This window comes from Geotrypetes seraphini, chromosome 1 (assembly GCF_902459505.1).
Source record: "Geotrypetes seraphini chromosome 1, aGeoSer1.1, whole genome shotgun sequence".
Lineage (NCBI taxonomy): Eukaryota > Metazoa > Chordata > Amphibia > Gymnophiona > Dermophiidae > Geotrypetes > Geotrypetes seraphini.
This window is the reverse complement of record NC_047084.1, coordinates 184,996,966-185,018,081: the sequence shown is the minus strand read 5'-3', so window position 1 is coordinate 185,018,081 and position 21,116 is coordinate 184,996,966. Positions and strand designations below refer to the sequence as shown.

Sequence of the window (21,116 nt, the reverse complement as noted above, 5' to 3'; positions counted from 1 at the left end):
ATCCAACCTTGTCTTGAATCCCTGGAGGGTGTTTTCCCTTATAACAGACTCCGGAAGAGCATTCCAGTTCTCTACCAGTCAATGGGTGAAGAAGAACTTCCTTACGTTTGTACGGAATCTATCCCCTTTTAACTTTAGAAAGTGCCCTCTCGTTCTCTCCACCTTGGAGAACGTGAACAACCTGTCTCTATCTACTAAGTCTATTCCCTTCATTATCTTGAATGTTTCGATCATGTCCCCTCTCAGTCTCCTCTTTTCAAGGGAGAAGAGGCCTAGCTTCTCTAATCTCTCACTGTACGGCAACTCCTCCAACCCCTTAACCATTTTAGTTGCTCTTCTCTGGACCCTTTCGAGTAGTATCGTGTCCTTCTTCATGTATGGCGGCCAGTGCTGGATGCAGTATTCCAGGTGAGGGCGCACCATGGCCCAGTACAGCAGCATGATAACCTTCTCTGATCTGTTCGTGATCCTCTTTTTAATTATTCCTAGCATTCTGTTCGCTCTTTTCGCCGCCGTGGCACATTGCGCAAACAGCTTCATTGACTTGTCGACCAGTAATCCCAAGTCTCTTTCCTGGGGGGGTCTCTCCAAGTATCGCCCCGGACATCGTGTATTCGTGTATGGGATTTTTGATATCGACATGTATTACCTTACACTTATCCACATTGAACCTCATTTGCCATGTCGCTGCCCATTTCTCAAGAGAGTTTATGTCCTGTTGCAGGTCTTCATCTTCACTACTCTGAATAACTTTGTAACGTCTGCAAATTTAATCACCTCACTCGCCGTACCCATTTCCAGATCGTTTCTGAATATGTTGAAGAGCATGAGCCCTGCAGCACCCCACTGGTGACGTTCTTCCAGTCTAAGTATTGTCCATTTACCCCCACTCTCTGTTTCCTATCCGCTAGCCAGTTTTTAATCCATGTGAGTATTTCACCCTCTATTCCATGGCTCTCAATTTTCTGAAGTAGTCGTTCATGCGGAACCTTATCGAACGCCTTCTGAAAATCCAGATATATAATGTTGACTGGGTCTCCCTTGTCTATCTGCCTGTTTACTCCCTCAAAGAAGTGCAGCAAGAGAGAGGGAGAAATGTTAGATGTGGTAGTAGAGATGCTCCCTGGATTTCTCTTGATTTCCCCACTCCTTTTGCAGCAAGGGACGGAATGAGAGAAAGACAGATGGACAGTGAGAGAGGGAGGGAGACATATAGCCATAGGGGTGGAGGAGAGAGGAAGAAAATTTGAACTCATGGAGGGACAGAGAGATGTTGGTTGGGGAAGGGAATGAGGTCCGGAGAAGAAGCATGCAGGAGTCAGAAAGAAAGAAATATTGGATGCACAGTCAGAAGGAAGTGCAACCACAGATTCATGAAATCACCAGACAACAAAGGTAGGAAAAATTATTTTCTTTTCAGTTTAGTGATCGAAATGTGTCAGTTTTGAGAATTTATATCTGCTGTCTATATTTTGCACTATATTTGTCTATTTTTCTATAGTTGTTACTGAGGTGACATTGTATATTGTAAAGTCAAAAGCACCAATTCAATATTGGTAGTTACATACATAATTACCATAATAGAATACTAGTTTAAATGGAAGATTAGGTTTCTACCTTCAATAATCTTCTTTCTGTTAGTCCCTGTAGGATTCCATAAGCTAGGTGTTCAATCTCTTTCCACAATCCAGGAGCTGTAGAAATCCAAACACTTTTCTGAGCACATGCTCCTCCCTCTCAGAGTGAGAGCTAGAGGCATCTCCAGTTAAGTCCCAAAGCCAAGCAATACACTTCTCCCTCCGAATCTGCGGTTTCAGTATCCGCGGATTTGGTTAATCATGATTTTTTTTTTTTTAAATAAAGCTGCATTCCCCTTCCCCGCCTCCCTTCCAGCATCCCAGACCTTACCTGGTGGTCTAGCGGGCTTTGAGGGCAGGAGCAATTTTCCTACACTCCTGCCCCATGCAGATCACTCATAGGAAATGACTGCCTTGAGCTCCCGTCGTAGTCTAGAGAGACTACGGGAACTCATGGCAGCCATTTCCTATGAGTGATCTGCACGGGGCAGGAGCGTAGGAAGTTCGCTCCTGCCCCGAAAGCCCGTTAGACCACCACGTAAGGTCTGAGATGCTGGGGTGGAAGGCGAGAGGGAAGCAGGGGTGGGTCAGAGCCGGCCAAAATGTTATTCGCAAATTTTCATCATTCGCAGGCTGGCTCTGCCCCTAACCCCCGCGAATACTGAGGGAGAAGTGTATACCTGAACAAATCCTTGACAAGGAGGGTACTGGGGAAGATCCCCTGCAACATAAACAATTTCTGAACTGGTCTGCTCTGCAAAACATAAAACAAGTAATAAACAGGCAAAAAGGCATCCCAGAAAAACCACTGAGGAACAATATAGAACTAACCTGCTGTGTGCAACGAGCACCCACATGAGACAGTCTTCAGTTAAGCATACTCACAGAAGTGGAAAACTCCCCACAGGATCCGTCAACTGGATGGAAAGTCTTCAAGCCTGCAAGAAGAATAATCGAGGCAGAAAGAAGCAGGCTATTCCAAAGAAATGAGTGTACACAGAGAGGGTAGGTCGTATGGAATCCTACAGGGACTAACAGAAAGAAGATTAATGTACAATAAACTGTAGCACATCTTGATAACTAAAGGTGTTGTGTGCTATAAAATAATGCCACATTTTGGATTTTAAAGTACTGTTAAACCTTTTCACTATAGCTGGGTTTTTTGTTGTTTTTTAAAAATATTTTATTTAATACTTGTTACATAAATGAATAACAAAAAATCAGGAAAATCTTAGGGGTCCTTTTATCAAGCTGCGCTAGCAGGGTTAGTGCGTCGGACATTTCATCACGTTAACCCTCGCGGCCGGCTAAAAAACTAAAACCTGCTCAATGCAGGAATTAGAGGCTAGAGCGGCAGGCAGTTTAACGCGCGATATTACGCGTGTTAAACCCCTACCGCAGCTTGATAAAAGGACCCCTTAGTATCAACAGGAAATTGTTTAGACAAAAAAAGGAAAAATAAAACATTTACCAATCTAGTTTACATTATTGTGACCGCTTGGTACCTTAATTTAGATAATTAGACAAACTGAAACAATTATTTATCACTTAGACAGGCATATATGGCCATAATCTTTTCCATGTCACTAATTATCATCAACTACAAAATTAGTTTGTGAAACTTTCTGCAAAGGTTTATCTTTAAGAAAATCCTCTAACTGAGATGGATCCATAAACACATATTTATCACTTCCATACGATATCAAGCACTTACATGGAAATTTAAGAAAGAAGTTTGCTCCCACTGCCAAAGCCTTAGGCTTGAGCTGTAGGAACTGTTTCCTCTTATATTGAGTCTGTCTAGACACATCAGGAAACACAGTCACTCGATGGCCACAAAATAAAGCCTGTTTTTTCAGAAAATACAGTTTTAGGATAGCTTGCTTTTCTATTTCTGATTTAAATATAACCAACAAGGTAGCTCATTTAGTTATTATATCTCTAGAGGATTACAGAAATTGAGAAATATTTAAACTATCTGGGGAAACCAATCTATCCATTTCTCCTTCATCTCCTAAATCCTTGGAGGTCCTGGGGATGTAATGAGAAATTAGGCTCTTACCTGATAATTTTCTTTTTTTTAAACCTTCCAGACCGGTACAGCTTCAGCTTACTGATGGGTATATATCTCATCATGACTAACAAGTGGAGACTGAGACAAAACTTTGGAATAGCATATAATAGCTGACCCTCTCTACATTACATTAGTGATTTTTATTCCGCCTTTACCTTGCGGTTCAAGGCGGATTACATAAGAATTGATTAAGATATTAAGAAATTAAGATACAAAAAAAGATGTTAAGAAATTAAGATATAATAAATATTTAGGGAATAGATTGAACATTTCCTGGTTTGCTGATGGATAGTTGGTATTGTAGAAGGAGATTGGAGCATGTTTGGTTGAGCTATATTGGTTTTATGTATTTTTTGAAAAGTAGAGTTTTTATTTTTTTTTTGAAGGTTTTGTAGTCTGTGTATTCTTTCAGTCTGCCAAATAGCCAAACAGAACTAAAAAGTATAAACAGAGAACAAGACTCCGAACAGGAGTAACAACTAATAAATAGGAATGCTGTTGGAAAATGCAAAGAAGAAACCCATGCAGCCAAATGTCCTCACAGCTCACCAGCTACGCCAGCTGAGCCACAGCCGCTTCTTTAATCTCCCTGGCCCTAAAAAATACTAGAACCCGCAAAAAAAGCAAAATCTGCACGCGCAACAACCGCAAGAATATGACAACAGACAGGGTGGGGGTGCTGTACCAGTTTGGAAGATTTAAAACAAAGAAAATTAGCAGGTAACCTAATTTCTCCTTCTTTATCAACCTTGCCAGACCAGTACAGCTTCAGCTTACTGATGGGACGTTACAAAGCAGTACCCATCATGGGTTGGACCCCCGAAGGGCCGACACCAGAACACGCTCACTGAATACCACGTCCTGATACACATGAACATCCACACGGTAGTGTGGGACAAAGGAACACAGAGAAGCCCAAACTGCAGCCTTGCAAATATCCACTGGAGGCACTAAAGAAGACTCAGCCCAAGAAGCTGCTTGATCCCGAAGAGAATGAGCCTAGAGAAATTCAGCAACAGTCTCCTTGATCCAGCGTGCAATGGTAGCCTTGGAAGCTCCATCCCCCTTATGAGGACCCACTAGAAGGATAAAGAGTTGATCTGATTTCCTGATCTCCTGGGTCCTCTGCACAGAAGAACTAAGGACCCAACTGACATCCAATTTGTGCAACTCTTTCTGCTCAGAAAATCTCTTCCGACTACCCAAAACCGGGAGGACCACTGACTGACAGGAAAAGGAGAAACTACCTTTGGCAGAAAAGAAGGAACAGGCCGTAACACAACCCGCTCCATAGAAAATTCCAGGAATGGAGACCTGCAAGACAAAAACTGGAACTCAAAAACATGTCTAGCAGATGTAATTGCTACAAAAAGACCACTTTAAGAGTAATGTCCTTCAATGTGCAGGCCCCCAAAGGCTCGAAGGGTGGGCATACCAGCACAGACAAGACCAGATTAAGATACCAAGATGGAACAGACAGTCTAACAGAAGGCCTGAGCAACTAGGCCACCTGCAAGAAGCAAACAACATCAGGAAAGGCAGGCAGGCGCTGACCTCGTAACAACCCACGAAAGGCTGACAAGGCCACCAGCTGAACCCGGAGAAAAGACCAAGCCAGACCCCCAGTCCAGGCCATCCTGCAAGAACTCCAAGATGTGAGGCTGAGAAGCACGAAAGGAAACCACTCCATGCACAGCACATCACTTCTCAAAGAAGTGGAAAGTCTCCAGGACCCCAACAGGGTAGAAATGACTTCATGTAAATACCCCTTCTAACCTAGGTGCTCCCATTCAAGAGCTAAGCCGTAAGACAAAAGGGACCCAGATCGAACACTGGAATGGAATCCTGACTCAGAAGGTCGGGCGAGAGTGGCAGACACAGAGAATCCGCCACTAGACGCTGCACCAGGTCCGCGTACCATGGATGTCTGGGCCAATCCGGGGCCACTAGAATCATAAGGCCCGGATGACGAACAATGCAGAGAAGAACTCTGCCCACTAATGGCCATGGAGGGAACACAAACAACAGACCCTCCGTTGGCCATGGTTGGACCAGAGCATCCAGACCCTTGGCCAGACTGGCTCTGCAACAACTGAAGAAGTGGGGTGTTTTGATGTTGACACTTGTGGCCATCAGGTCCATGAGGGGCTAACCCCAAGCTTGCACTATCAACTGAAAAGCCACGTGACTTAGGCACCACTCTCTGGGATCTAGCACATAACGATTTAGAAAGTCTGAATGAACATTCTCCTCTCCTGCTATGGGGGAAGCTGAGATGTACAGAAGATGAGACTCTGCCCAGACCAAGAGCAGAGCCGCCTCTTGCACCACCAGAGTGCTTTTGGTGCCCCCCCTGATGATTCACATAGGCCACTGCTGTGGCACTGTCTGAAAGAACCCTGACTGACTTGCCCATCAAGAAGGATCAGAAGACCAATAGTGCCAGCAGGATGGTTCTAGCCCTAGAACATTGATCGACCAGGATGCCTCCTGCGTAGACCAGGTGCCCTGAGCTGAATGACCTAGACACTGAGCTCCCCAACCAAGGAGATTGGCATCCATAAGAAGCACCGTTCACTGTGGCTGATCCAGACTCACCCCATGAAGTAGAGGGGGGACTGAAGCCACCAATGAAGATAGCAGCAAGCCACGCCCCTCAATGGAACAGGAAGATCCAGACTGTGCCTCTGGGGTGACCACCTCCGAAGAAGAGCATACTGAAGAGGACACATACGAGTACAAGCCTAGGGAAGCCGCCTTCGACCCCAAAACTTGGAGGAAATCCCGCGCCCGAGGACACCGGGATGCCAAAAGAAGGCGAAATTGTGACTGTAACTTGCTCACCCGGGCCTCTGGACCTTCCCCAATGAAGGATCGAACAGGACTCTAATGTACTCCAGATGCTGAGATGGGTTCAACTGACTCTTTGAAAGGTTGACAACCCAGCCCAGCGACTGCAGAAACTCAACCACCTGAGCTGTGACCCGAGTGCTCTCCCGAATCAACCAGTCGTCCAGATAGGGATATAGTAGAATGCCCTCTTTGCATAAAGCCGTCACGACGACCACCATAACCTTTGTGAACGTCCGCGGAGCCGTGGCCAGATCAAAAGGAAGCGCACAGCTGACCCAAGATCGCAAAGCGAAGGAAGCGCTGATGGGAGGCTCAGATTGGAACATGCAAGTAGGCCTCCATCAGAACGAGAGAGGACAGAAACTCCCCCAGCAGTGGCTCCATGCGAACCCTGTTGACCCCATTCACATCTAAGATGGGCCAATAGATCCCCTCTGTCTGGGGCACCACAAAGAAAACAAGTACCTGGCAGTGCAACACTCTCGAGGGAGAACTGGAACTGCTGCTTTGAGATCTAACAAGCATTGAAGGGGCTGGCGAAAAACCTGCGTCTTCCATGCTGCCTGATAAGAAGCTAGAAAATGATATGGCAGGGAGCGAGCAAACTCCAGAGCATAACTAGCTGGAATCACTTCCAAGACCCACTGATTGAACGTGATCTCTACCCACTTCAGAGAAAAACACGCGCAGCCGGGCACCCACTGGAACCAGAGGGGGTGCCAGCAAGGAGTCCCTCGGCAGGCTGAGCAGCAGGGAATCTGGCGGGGATTGCTAACCCCCGGTGGGTCCCTCGACAGGACTGCCTAAGCTGAAAGAAACAGCCTCAGGGAAACCCAGAGGCCTGAAAGGCAGAGGCCCCTTGACCAGGGAGGAGACAGCGGAAACACACCCGTGCCCACGAGCATGCCACCTAGGGCCTGTGACCAAGCTCCAAGGCCAGGCAAGTGAAGCACTACAGGACCGGATAAGGTCAGCACCAACTGGTTCAAAAACCATAGACATGGCAAAAGTTCGTAAGAGATCATACATGGCACCCAAGAGACAAGAAGCACCAATCTCAAGGTTGACAACCGCCTGCTCTACTAAGCTCAAATATCAGATTCACTGACAATGACACGCTTGGCCCAGTGAAAAAACAAACCTGAGCGACCAGCCCGCCACATCTCGTCGCCTGGACCATCAGGGAAGGAACCTTAAAACCCGGTTTAAGGAGGGACTCCAACTTATGTTCCTCAGCCTCTCAAGGCAGAGCCGCTCTCCACAGGCACAGAATGCCACTTCGCCATGATTGAGGCCACCGCGTCCACAACAGGCGACAGCATTGGGACCCGATCCCCCTCCAGTTTGGGATACAAGCGGGCCATGAAATGCGCAAGTGAAAGGGCACCACCGGCACCTGCCATAAAGCGAGCAGAAAATCCCGATAATCCTGAAGCACAAGGGAAGAGCGGGAACACAGCGGATCTCCTGAAGCATGGGGTCCACCATATGTGGGGGCTCCAACATGGTGTCCTCGAACTACAACACAGAGACCGGAAAACACAGCCCACAGAGCTCATCCTGTGGAACAACGCACTCCCCTCCTCCCCCCCCCCCCCCCGGATGGGTAGGCGCTAGTAGACAGAGCAACAACCGCCGCTTTCCTCTTCCGTACAGAGAGAGATTAGAGAAACTGGGCCTCTTCTCCCTGGAAAAGAGAAGACTGAGAGGGGACATGATAGAAACATTTAAGATACTGAAGGGAATAGACTTAGTAGATAAAGATAGGTTGTTCACCCTCTCCAAGGTAGGAAGAATGAAAGGGCACTCTCTAAAGTTAAAAGGGAATAGATTCCGTACAAATGTGAAGAAGTTCTTCTTCACCCAGAGAGTGGTGAAAAACTGGAACGCTCTTCCGGAGGCTGTTATAGGGGAGAACACCCTCCAGGGATTCAAGACGAAGTTAGACAAATTTCTGCTGAACCAGAACGTACGCAAGTAAGTCTAGTCTCAGTTAGGGCACTGGTTTTTTTACCTAAGGGGCCGCCGCGGGAGCAGACTGCTGGACACAATGGACCACTGGTCTGACCCAGCAGCGGAAATTCTTATGTTATGTTCTTAAAACTGTATCCCCTAGAGGATTCTGGAGAGCTCCCCAAAGGGTCCAGGCCCTGTATTACCAAAGATTGCTCCTTCCAACCTAGCAGCGTCCCAAGAGATCCTCAAGCATTGGGACACATGAGGAGTAGAGGGGAACAAAACTGTCGCTTAGTGGGGCCAACCCATAGAGGACGTCAGGGGCAACCCACCCTCCCCCATGACCTCTGGGGTGGAAGCAGGACCTCCAGCTGCAGCAAAAAGATAAACATGTAAAATAGGGGAGGAAAAAACCCCTGGCAGCCCCCTGGGACTCCCTGCTACAGCAGGGGTCCCAGCAAACTAACCTATCACCTGTGACACCAAACAGGGACAAGTCACCTGAGGCTAGACTAAAATGGAGGTGCTTCCTGACAAAAATGGAGCTGAACTGCCAAAAAAATAAGCTCCAGAGACCTTCAGCGGCTAAAAGGCCTAAACCACCCCAGCCGCTAAAGGAGGAAAACCAGCATCAGCTGTTAAGGGAGTCCCCAGCTGCTGCTGCAGTAAGGGAATCCTTTATGCCTGACCATCGGGTGGCTGAGGAAGCTCCCATGTGGGCTGCGGGGGAAGCCCAGGCTTCCCCGCTAACAGCTGCCAGCCGCAAGGCACTCACGAAGGGGATTTCTGGCCGCAGGTACCCGATGCTGACGAGGCTTCCCCTTCGCAGCGGCCTGCCTCACACGAACAGGCTGGCCATGAGTGCCTCACAGCTGGATTACAATGAGCACTTTTTCCCTTACAAAAGTGCTCATTGCTCCAGACATGACCTATCTAAATAAAAGTGCCGATTAGGTGAGAAATACATTAAAAGACAGTAAATTTAAAGAGAAAGAGCCCTTCAGTCCGGCACAGCCTCAGGATTTTTTTTTTCTGTCAGAACAGACTCCACGACTCTCAAAACTGGAGGCCTGACTGGAATCAGGGGCCAGGCTGCCAGTTGAGGCACCTCTACAAAAGTTGGGGAGATGGAGGAAGGACCCAGCATGAGACCCGCTGGGTGTGACACCCCCAAGGTCAGACAGACCCCCCAACAGGGTCCACCCAAGCTCAGTCCAGCAACAAAAAGGGATAAGGAGCCCTACACAAAATCCAACAGCCCTAACCAAGGGAGATATGTACAACTCACTCACACCTGTTGAGACTGAAGGAATATATATAGAGAGAAGACTGAAGGAATATAGAGAGGGTCAGCTATTATACGAGGGTCATTTCATAAACAATGCATACTATTTTATTTAATTTACATGTTTTATTTTTTTTTTTCAAGTATTTCTTTACAATCCTTCAATATAGTCTCTCTGCTTTGTAATGACTGAGTCCCAACGTCCGGGAAGCTTCATTATTCCATCCAAGACACTGCTTTTGTTCAGTTGCCAAATGGCTCGGGTAACGGCGGAAGAAAGCTCTTCCAGAGATGCAAAACGATGTCCACGCATAGGTTGTTTTATTTGAGTGCAAATGTTGGATATGTAGAAATGGGGGATGATATATGTTTTTATCATAAATATAATTTGATAGAATTTAAGTGCTGTTAAAATGTAAAATGTCTGTATAACATGTTGCACTTATTTTTGGCTTTAAAATGAATAAAGATATAAAAAAAAAAACCAACAGTGCCTGACTGTATTCACAGAAGCTATCTTATTGTTATTAAAAATAGAACATGTTCCCTAAATACCTTTTGTACTATCTAGTCTTGCGACAACTTTTTGTTCCGATACATTCCAGATGATCACTAAGTTATCTGCACTAGCACTTGTAAACAGATCAGGATTGTGTGGACACCAGGAAATGGCTGTGATTGTCTTCTTATGTTCAGACATAATTGCTTGAAGTTTGAATTCATTATAGCGGTGATCCAGCTAAAAAAAAAGTAATTTGAGAAAAACAGTTTAGTGTACTTTCACTAACGTCTGCAAAATTGTGAATAAGATGTAGACTTACTGGATGGAGCTTTATGCTCTTAAAAATGTACCAGCAAACTCAAACACATATTAAAAATACTGAAGTAGATATTCAAAGGTGTGTCCAGCTAACTCTAGGATTATTTGGGTAACTCTTCATGGCTGAATATACCGCAACCTACCAAATAATACCACGACTGGCTAAATTTTGTGTGGGTTAACTGTAGAGTGCACAAAATTTACCAATACAGTACTGGGACAGGTTTCAATTTATCCACTTAGCAATGGCATTCAGCACTGGTTGGAGAAAGTAAGCTGGATATATCTGAGTAATGATTAACTGCCTACCCTAAAGTTACCCATGCGGGTACTGGCTAACTATTCAGAAAATAATAACAGGGCAAAATTGACTGGATAGTTTTTCCTATTCATGGGGCAATTCTATAAACTAGGTGCCAACATTTACATCACATGAGAAAAATGGTAAAAAAGAAACTTAGAGGTGCAGCAGCAATGGTTAAAAATATACATCAAGCTTGGATGTTATTCAAAAATACCATCCTGGAAGCCCAGACTAGATATATTCCATGTATTAAAAAAGGAGGAAGGAAGACCAAAAGGCAACCGTCATAGTTAACGAGTGAGATGAAGGAAGCTACTAGAGCCAAAGAGAATCCTTCAGAAAGTGGAAGAAGTATACAACAGAAATAATTGTAAACAGAAAAAGGAATGTCAAGTCAAATGCCAAGGCACTAATAAGGAAGGCAAAGAGAGACCTTGAAAAGAAGATTGCTCTGGAAGCAAAAACACACAGTAAAAATATTTTTAGGTATACAATACTCCTCCGATATTCGCGGGTGTTCCGTTCTGTTCCTTTCCGCACATACGGGTTTTCGTCTGGGGAGGCAGGATAGGGCAGTTGGAGCGCCGGCGAGTAAAGGAAATCAATCACGGTGCTCCGACCATCTCTTCCTGTACTAAAGTCGGGCCTCACCAATCAGGAGTGCTTCTGCCCTCGCCTGCTTCCCCATCGCAGTTGGAAAATACTGTGAATGAGCGGGACCTCAAACTGCGGACTGCGAATTTGCATGGGAACACTGTATTAAAAGCAAGAAGCTGGGAAGAGAATCGGTTGAACTGCTAGACGACCGAGGGATAAAAGGGGCTCTCAGGGAGAACAAGGCCATAGTGGAGAGATGAAATGAATTTAATAGGTCAATTTAACATAATGAACAGTAGCATATCACCTGGACTGGACGGTATACATCCAAGAGTGATAATAAAATTGAAAAATGAACTTGTAAAGCATAGAAACATAGAAATAGACGAAAGATAAGGGCCACAGTCCATCTAGTCTGCCCACCTCAATGACCCTCCCCTACCTTTCTCTGTGAATAGATCCCACGTGTCTATCCCATTTGGCCTTAAAATCAGGCACACTGCTGGCCTCAATAACCTGAAGTGGAAGACTATTCCAGCGATCAACCACCCTTTCAGTGAAAAATAATTTCCTGGTGTCCCCGTGCAGTTTCCCGCCCCTGATTTTCCACAGATGCCCCCTTGTTGCCGCGGGACCCTTGTAAAAGAAGATATCTTCTTCCACCTCGATGCGGCCCATGAGATACTTGAATGTCTTGATCATGTCACCCCTCTCTCTCTGTTCCTCGAGTGAGTACAGCTGCAACTTATCCAGCCGTTCCTCGTACGGGAGATCCTTGAGTCCCGAGACCATCCGGGTGGCCATTCACTGGACCGATTCCAGTCTCAGCACATCTTTACGGTAATGCGGCCTCCAGAATTGCACATAGTACTGAAAACTGGAGGGTGGCCAACATGACGCTGATTTTTTTAAAGATGCTGGGCAAATGGTAGAGACTACCAAAATAACAAAATGACAGAACATATACATAGTATATATACCAATAATAATGAGAATCCAAAACTTAGAAAAATTGGTATAAATAGTGATGAACTGTCCTTCAACCACACTGAGGATGGTGTGAAAGACTGTGCTTCTGAGGAATAATTAATAATTAATTTTTTTTTGCTTTGACTTTATTCCTGTGTTATTTTTCACAAATATTTTGTGCTAAGTGTTTAGGGTTCACTATTATTTGGACTTGTGGATGAGACCGAGGATCTTATTTTCATTTTTCTTTTGATGTTTTTTGGTTATTTTTGCACTCAAGTTTTGATGTTTTTTTTATTTGGAAAGCCTTGGGGAGAACTCTTTTCAGTGATTTACTCTCCTTTCCACTTAAGTCTGGGGGTGGTTGTGCTTCTTAGTACTTATTATTTTATACAGATATATGAGGACAAGATGATGTACGGGGCAGGGTTTATTTAGATTTATTTCTAAGTGCTTGTCACTCTATTAACACCTGCCCGGGGCCAATGGTTATTACGAGGGCACTGGGCCCGTACTGATTGGTCCTCTTATCTATTTATTCATTGATTATTTATTTCATTTAATTATTCCTCAGAAGCACAGTCTTTCACACCGTCCTCAGTGTGGTTTAAGGACAGTTCATCACTATTTATACCAATTTTTCTAAGTTTTAGAACATATACATAACAATGGATTAATGGGAGAAAACCAACATGGATTTAGTCAAGGGAAATCTTGCCTCACCAATCTACTGCATTTCTTTGAAGGGGTTAATGCAGTAGATTGGTGAGGCAGTGCTAGGAATTATTAAAAAAGGGATGGTTAACAAGACTAAGAATGTTATAATGCCCCTGTATCGCTCCATATTGTGACCTCATCTGGAATATTGCGTTCAATTCTGGTCTCCTAATCTCAAGAAAGATTAAGTGGCGCTAGAAAAAGTTCAAAGAAGAGTGACCAAGATGGTAAAGGGGATGTAACTCCTCTCATATGAGGAAAGATTAAAACAGTTAGGGCTCTTCAGCTTGGAAAAGAGATGGCTGAGGGGAAATAAGATTGAAGTCTACAAAATCCTGAGTGGAGTAGAACGGGTACAAGTGGATCGAATTTTCACTCCGTCAAAAATTACAAAGACTAAGGGGACACTCGAAGTTACAGGGAAATACTTTTAAAACCAATAGGAGGACATTTTTTTTCACTCAGAGAATAGTTAAGCTCTGGAACGCATTGCCAGAGGATGTGGTAAGAGCAGACGGCGTAGCTGGTTTTAAGAAAGGTTTGGACAAGTTCCTGCAGGAAAAGTTCATAGTCTGTTATTGAGAAAGACATGGGTGAAGCCACTGCTTTCACCTGTATTGGTAGCATGGAATATTGTTAGTCCTTGGGTTTTGGCCAGGTACTAGTGACCTGGATTGGCCACCATGAGAATGGGCTATTGGACTTGATGGACCATTGGTCTGACCCAGTAAGGCTATTCTTATTTTCTTATGCTGTAATATGTGGATAAAGGTGAGTCAGTTAATATCATGTATTTGGATTTCCAAAAGGCATTTGACAAAGTTACTCATGAAGGACTTCTGAAGAAATTATAAAATTTATTTATTTATTTAATTTTCTATACTGTTCTCCCAAGGGAGCTCAGAACAGTTTACATGAATTTATTAAGGGACTCATAGTATTTTCCCTGTGATAGGCACGTGGGATCTCTGACAGAGAAAGCCGGGCAGCCTCGGGGCTTTTGTTAGGCCGGCCCGCTTTGCATTATCGAAGTGGGCTAGCCTAGCAAATGCCCCACGGCTGCTGCCGCTGCTGGTCCAGGGGTGAGGAGAGGCTTTGTCAGAAGTCAGCAGGTGTCGGAGATCAGGGCAGGAACATTGCTGGGGAAACTGCCGCACGCATTGCAAACCGCCGAAGGCTCCTACTGCGCATGCGGCGACACGGAGCCACGGATCAGGGATCACGGCCGCACAAAGTTTCAACTGCGCATGTGTGCTAAGGGTTTTATTATAGCAGATTACCAGGACAGGAATGGAAAACAATAGATGAAAATGTTATAATGCCCTTGTATCACTCTATGGTACATCCACACCTCAAATACTATGTGCAATTCTGGTCGCTGTATCTCAAAAAAGATGTAACACAATCAGAAAAGGTACAGAGAAGGGTGACCAAAATGATAAAAGGGATGGGACGACCTCCCTATGTGGAAAGGCTAAAGTGGCTTGGAGAAGAGACGGCTCAGGGGTGATATGATAGAGGTCTCTAAAATACTGAGTGGAGAGGAAAGGATAGATGTGTATTTCTTGTTTACTCTTTCCAAAAATACTAGGACTAGGGGGCATAAGATGAAGCTAATAAATAATAGATTTAAAACAGACAGGAGAAAATATTTCTTCACACAACATATTGCCATAGAATGTGGTGAAATCAGTTAACTTAGCAGGGTTTTAAAAAGGTTTGGATAATTTCCTAAAAGTAGAAGTTCATAGCTCATAATTGAGATGGTCTGGGGAAAGCAACTGCTTATTCAAAAGATAAGCAGCATAACATCTGTTTTACTATTTGGGATCTAGCTAGGTACTTGGGACCTGGATTGGTCACTGTTGGACTTGATGGACCTTCATGTCTATCCCAGTATGGCAATTCTTATGTTCTTAAAAATGAAAAACTTTTATAGCCTTTATCTCTGATTTGTAACCCCACTTTCAGTACCTTTTCACTCTGTGGGTCACATATATTTATGTGTCTTCTCTAGGCATATAGGTGCAGATATTGGGCATCTATACTATAGTGTTAACAAATTATGCGAGGCCGCACAACATATAATATGTTCATATAATGATTCAAAATGTTGTGTGATTTGTGACACCGAGGCCCCCCTCTTCAAACCCAGCATGTACCCCAAAAGAGGGAGAAAAAGCCTCAGACCAATGTAGCAGTATAGAACCAAAAGGTACAAATCAAAACTAGTTTTGATACTTTCACTGGCAAAAAACTCCCTCACAGAAAAAGCTCAGGTTTAGAAAAGGGCAAAGTCACCCGGAGGCACGTTCAAGGACCCAGCCGACAAAAGACGACTTGAGCTCCAATGCTGTCACGTCTACTCCAATCTTCCCAACAAGCGACCCTGTTTCACCAATGTTTGGCTCATCAGGGGAACAAACAATCCTGCCAGTGAAAGTATCAAAAACAGTTTTGATTTGTACCTTTTGGTTCTATACTGCTACATTGGTCTGAGGCTTTTTCTCCCTCCTTTTTGGGTGCATGCTGGGTTTGAAGAGGAGGGTACCTCAGTGCCATGATCACACAACATTTTGAATCATTATATAAGCATCTATGCTATACAAATTTGTCCCTGTCCCTGTCCCATTCCTGTAAGCACTGCCTTAACCGCACAAGCCTCGAACACATGATTTTCAAGTGTTTGAGGCTTGTGCAGATGAGGACAGAGCTTGCAGGAAAGGGACAGGGACAGGAAAAAAACTTGTCCCTGTCTCATTCTCCAATCTATACTTCTGAAGTAGATATCTGGGCCATACTCTCCAGGTTATACCTGTTTCTGGCACATCCTGCCCAAACATATATGGTCACTATCTGCATCTATACATCTAGATCAGGAGTTTTGGAGGTAAACCTATCGCACAGGCACTAACATTTAAATTTGTAGGATACATGCTTCTCTGCACACATAAGCATAACTGTCAAAATTCTGCCTAAGCATTAGTCTGTAAATACATGCTTAACTTCTTTTTTTTTTTCCAAATTCTTTATTCATTTTTCCATCTTACATCAAGAACACAATATTACTTCATTTAAACTTTGTAAACATCACTTGTATTTCTTTTAACATCATCTTAAAAACATACATTTATACCCTCCCCTCCCACTCTTCCCACAAATATTTTAATCAAAAATATCATATAAATATTATCAATTGATCGAACCTATTTGCAAAGGGAGTATACATGTGGGCAAAACTCATACTTATATGCATAACTTACAGAATACTGTAAGTTACATGGGCATCTGCAGTAGGTACATAGCCAGAAAAGGTTGATGCTTTTTTTTTTTTTTGGGGGGGGTGGAACATTTCCTCTCAGCTCCCCCCTTCCGTTGCTGTCATTGCCATGTCCCCTCCTTTCCCCAGATCATACCTTTGCTGGCATGGATGTTCAAGCCCCTCAAGCCATTGTTTGCCTCCAGAGCCCTGCCCGTGCAGCCTGAAAAGTGGAGAAACTGGCAGGCTGCTCCAGCCTCTGATGCCAGTACTCCCACACATGAACTGAGCATGTGTGGTAGTGCCAGTAATCAGCGGTTAGAGCACCCTACTGACTTCCTGCTGGTTAGGCAACATGGGTAGGGAACCTGAGCCAATAAAATTACTTCTGCTATTCGTGCAGCTACTAATGCCAGGCAAGGGACTGACCATACTTAATGAAGAACAGCAGCAAACAAGAACAGATTCCAGCATGCTTCTTGGCATTATAGACCCCTACAGTTAAATTCAGAAAACGCAGCAAAAGGCAACAGTACTCGATTTGTTAACAAATATTAATTTTACCTGGTAGACATAAATAGCAAGGGTAGCACAGTATGCAAATCTGTCACCACTAGCAGCACAGACATCTTTGTTCCACGGTTGACATCCAGCAGCCAAAAGACCTACTTGCTTGACCTGTGACATCTTAGCCTAGAAAAAGCAACATAAAATTAAATGAGAAATATGCCTCTCGAATCTGGGTTAAAGAAAATATGAGTTTTCAACATGCTCTATAACTCAGGTTTAAAGAAGCAACCTCACTTCGAATTCTATAACCAAAGGAAAGCATCCAGACCATAGGAAAGTGCAAATGAACAAGAACATAAATGAATGTGAATAAAAAAAATCTATGCAACAAACCAAGCTTCAAAGAATTCATATAGAAAGAAGGTTTTCAACTACATTATTATTTACATACTAGCTTTTTAGCCCGTTACATTAACGGGTGCTAGCAGCCCTTCTTCCTTACTTCCCCCCCCCTCCAGCAATACCCCCCTTCTCTGCTCCCACTGTCTAGCAATAGGCCTTTTCCCTTACTTTTCCCTCCCCCCTGTCTAGCAGCACCCCTTCACTGCTCCCCCTGTTCAGCAGTAGCCCATCTCCATTAGTTTTACTTCCCTCTGTCCAGCAGCACCTCTTCTTTGCTCCCCCTGTTTAATAGTAGCCAATATCCCTTCCTTTTACCTTCCCCCTGTCCAGCAGCACCATTTGTTCCAGCGGTCTCTCCCTATCATCGGGCCCTCTCCTCCTCTTCCCGTTGCCAGGATGCCTGCAGCAGCGCCTTATATGGAGCTATCTCCAACGCTCACATTCTCCCTGTCCTCCTGCTCCAGGGTGCTCGATTTCCCCCGATTTCCGGTCTTTCGCTTCCTGTTTGTCTTTGTGGGCAGCATTTTTTTTGTGTGTATAAGCGGCGTTGTTTATTTTTTTTTTGTTGAGGCTGGCTTCCAACCCTCTGAAACCACCACATGTGCTGCCTGCCGCAGCCGCATGCGCCGCAAATAGAATACAGCCACGGAAGCACATATCACGGTGGCAGGGATCACGGCCTCCTAAGTGCGCATGCGCGCTTAGGGTTTTATTATAGAGGATCATAAGAACATAAGAATAGCTTACTGGGTCAGACCAATGGTCCATCTAGCCCAGTATCCCGTCTTCGCTGAGGCCAATCCAAGTCATAAGTACCTGGCAAAAACCCAAACAGTAGCAGCATTCCATGCTACCGTCCCATGTCTGTCTCAAAAGCAGACTATGGACTTTTCTCCTACAGGAATTTGTTCAAATCTTTTTTAAAACCAGCTACATTAACTGCTTCTACCATTACAGCCTCTAGATCTGGAATTTTGTTTCCCATACTACGGCCGTTGGCATATAAAGCTTTCCAACTATCGCTCTTTTGTCTCATTTCAATAATGGTATTTGATCTCTTATATTCCTGAGAGTTATTAATTACCTTGGGGTATTTACACCCACCCAAGTACATTTAGTTTAAAGCCCTCTTTAGTACATTAGCCAATTTGTTACTAAAGTCACTTCATCCCTTCTTTGATAGATGGACACCATCTCTGCCAAGCAGGTCTTTGGAAATTATTCCATGATCTAAGAAACCAGAGCGCTCCCACCATCAACGCATTCAGCTCCGGGATGTGAGTTTCTCATTGTCCTTTACCTAAGACAGGAAGGTTGATGAGAACACTGCCTATGCACCTAACTGCTTCACCCTCTGTCCTAGTAACATAGGATAAAGGCCCTCAGGCTTGATGAGTCTCAGCAAACATTTTGCTACATCTTTGAATCTTTGCACCAGCAGACAGCACAGCTCCCTTGACATAATGTCCGGATGGCAGATGGGCGCCTCTCAAAAGAGAATCGCCAACCACTACTACCTTTTGCTTCTTAATGACTACTGCTCCAGCAGCTTTGAGATTTTTTTAGCTTTTTTTTCTATTCCTGAGATATTTTATATATTTTACCTTTAGGGCCTTGTGCCCTGGATCAAACCTCTCTCCCTTCCTCCATAATGTCTAACATCTCTCTCCCCATACACCATCTTTACATTCCTCTCTACCCCTATTCCCCAATATTTCTCCCTCTCTTGCCCCTCTTCAGTATCTTAGTGGGGGTGAGAGGTAGGGGGGTCTTCGGGCAGGAGGGCTTGGATTCCCTCCTGCCCATATCGGATCAGGCTGTGGGGGCTGCTTCGGGGCAGGAGGACCTGGGCTCCCTCCTGCCCATATCAGATCGGGCGCTGGGGGCTGCTACGTGGCAGGAGGGGTTGCCTCATCTCTCCAGCTGCGATTCTCCCCCCGAAGTGCCGCGGTTTGAGGGGGTGGGGGATCGCCATCTCTCCTGCCGCGATCGTTGCTGGGGTGGGGGGGGGAAGTGGATTCTGTAACTGATGTTCTTTTTGACAGACATTGGTTACAGAATCTAGCTTTTAGGCGAGGGACTAGCCCCTCCTTTGCCTAAAAGGTCTGGTTCTGGGCGTTTGGGACTTAGGCTTTTTTTTGTTTGATAATGTGTTGCAAGTGTAGACATAGTGGTGGTATGGCTGTTTAAACTGCTGAACGTTGGATGTTTTTTTTTTTAAGAATGGACATTTCCCTGCTTCTACTTTCAGCGTTTAGGGCCTAAGCCAAAAGGGGACTTAGATGTTTTATGCCTCGCCACGTATTTGATAGACTTTTAATCAAATTTTTTAGAAAATCTACTTCTTATTTCTAGGATAAGCAGCAGAAAATCTATTTTTTTTAAAAAATTATTTATTTATTATTTTTTTAATTTTTTTTTTTGGGGGGGCAAATCTTGCCAGGTACTTGTGATCTGAACTGGCCACTGCTAGAAAAAGGTACTGGGCTTGATGGGCTTTGGTCCATCCCAGCATGGCAATGCTTATGATCTTAAGCCACTTTTATTCCTATAGGCTTCTTAGCATTTAGAACATGCTAAATCTATTAGTGCACCTTAGTAACAGGACCTCCTTGATTGCTACTGTATGTTTATAACATGAATGAAAAATTACACAAGCAGCAAACTGAAAAGATTTGATACCATTTCCTAAATTGTTAAAAAAAAGAAACTGCTGGTGATTGTTTGCTCAACTGTTCAGATAGGACAGATGAGAAAGCACAAGTGACTGATGGATTCATGTACGTATTTTGAGATAAACTTATCTTACAACCATAACCTCATAGGTTTGTAAACATGAACAATCATTTTCTGTTTTATTTGACAAAGTATGGTGATTTGTATCTTGCCCTTGGCAACTGTTCATTTTCAGTATGATGTATTAAGGTAAAACTTTTGATAAAACATTGGTCACTGTTTAACTATGTAGAAGGTTTTTTAAAAAAGATGATTACCGTAATTGTAATATACATTGTTCTCCCCAGGGCCTTATAGCTGGGCGCTGCGCCCAGCTGATTTAGATGACCAGCCAGCTAATACTGCTGCTGCCGCTGATGCTCCTTCCTGGGCTGACTCGCCGCCGAAAATTTTGTTTGACGCCTGCCTTTTTTTTTTTGCCAACATGCTTTTACTTGCTTCGGGCCTTCTTCGTTGCCGGATCCTGCCTACTTTCTGTTTCCGCGAAGGCAGGACCCGGCAGCGAGGAAGGCCCGAAGCAAGTAAAAGCAGCAAGTTGTAAGCTTCCCCCCAGCTTCTCTTCCCCCCCCCCCCCGGGACGCTACTTCCGGTTTCGGAGGGAAGAGAAGGGAAGCCAGCACGCCCACGATAGAGCCCCGGAGGGAAGCTTACAACTTGCTGCTTTTACTTGCTTCGGGCCTTCCTCGCTGCCGGGTCCTGCCTTCGCGGAAACAGAAAGTAGGCAGGATCTGGCAACGAGGAAGGCCCGAAGCAAGTAAAAGCAGCAAGTGTAGTGGTATATCATTTGAGAAAAACAAATGCAAGGACATCGGACCTGATTCTGCTTGCTCTTGTAAAGCTCCGATCCAAGCAACCTTGGTGCTTATTGTGGTCAGCCAGGAAGAATGAAATCAAAAAAGTTCAAGTTTAGTCAAGCTGTGATTTGAACTTTATAGGCATTTGTTTTTCATCCTTTAACTGCTCCATTTATTAATCTTGCAAAGTCTGATACAGGAAAAGCTAGAAGTGCATCAGGATTTAAGGAGCTTGGGATGTGCAAATCTACCTAATGCTAAGA

At 44.5% G+C, this 21,116-nt stretch overlaps 1 protein-coding gene across 3 annotated transcripts in view; it reads right to left on the bottom strand.

The window, feature by feature from the left end:
* The window catches only part of WDR17 (WD repeat domain 17), a 265,042-nt gene that overhangs the window by 200,736 nt on the left and 43,190 nt on the right, over positions 1-21,116 (bottom strand). For 2 of the 3 annotated variants that reach the window (XR_004539282.1, XM_033942775.1), the window contains exons 2-3: positions 16,976-17,104; positions 10,301-10,484 (exon numbers count right to left, since the gene is read on the bottom strand). Coding sequence is in view for 2 of the 3 variants with exons in the window: in XM_033942775.1 (XP_033798666.1) it covers positions 10,301-10,484; positions 16,976-17,098 (307 nt within the window). In the remaining variant the exon portion in view is untranslated. Of the gene's footprint in view, positions 1-2,408; positions 2,454-10,300; positions 10,485-16,975; positions 17,105-21,116 lie in introns of those variants that run through there. The other variant, XM_033942784.1, reaches the window with a different exon arrangement.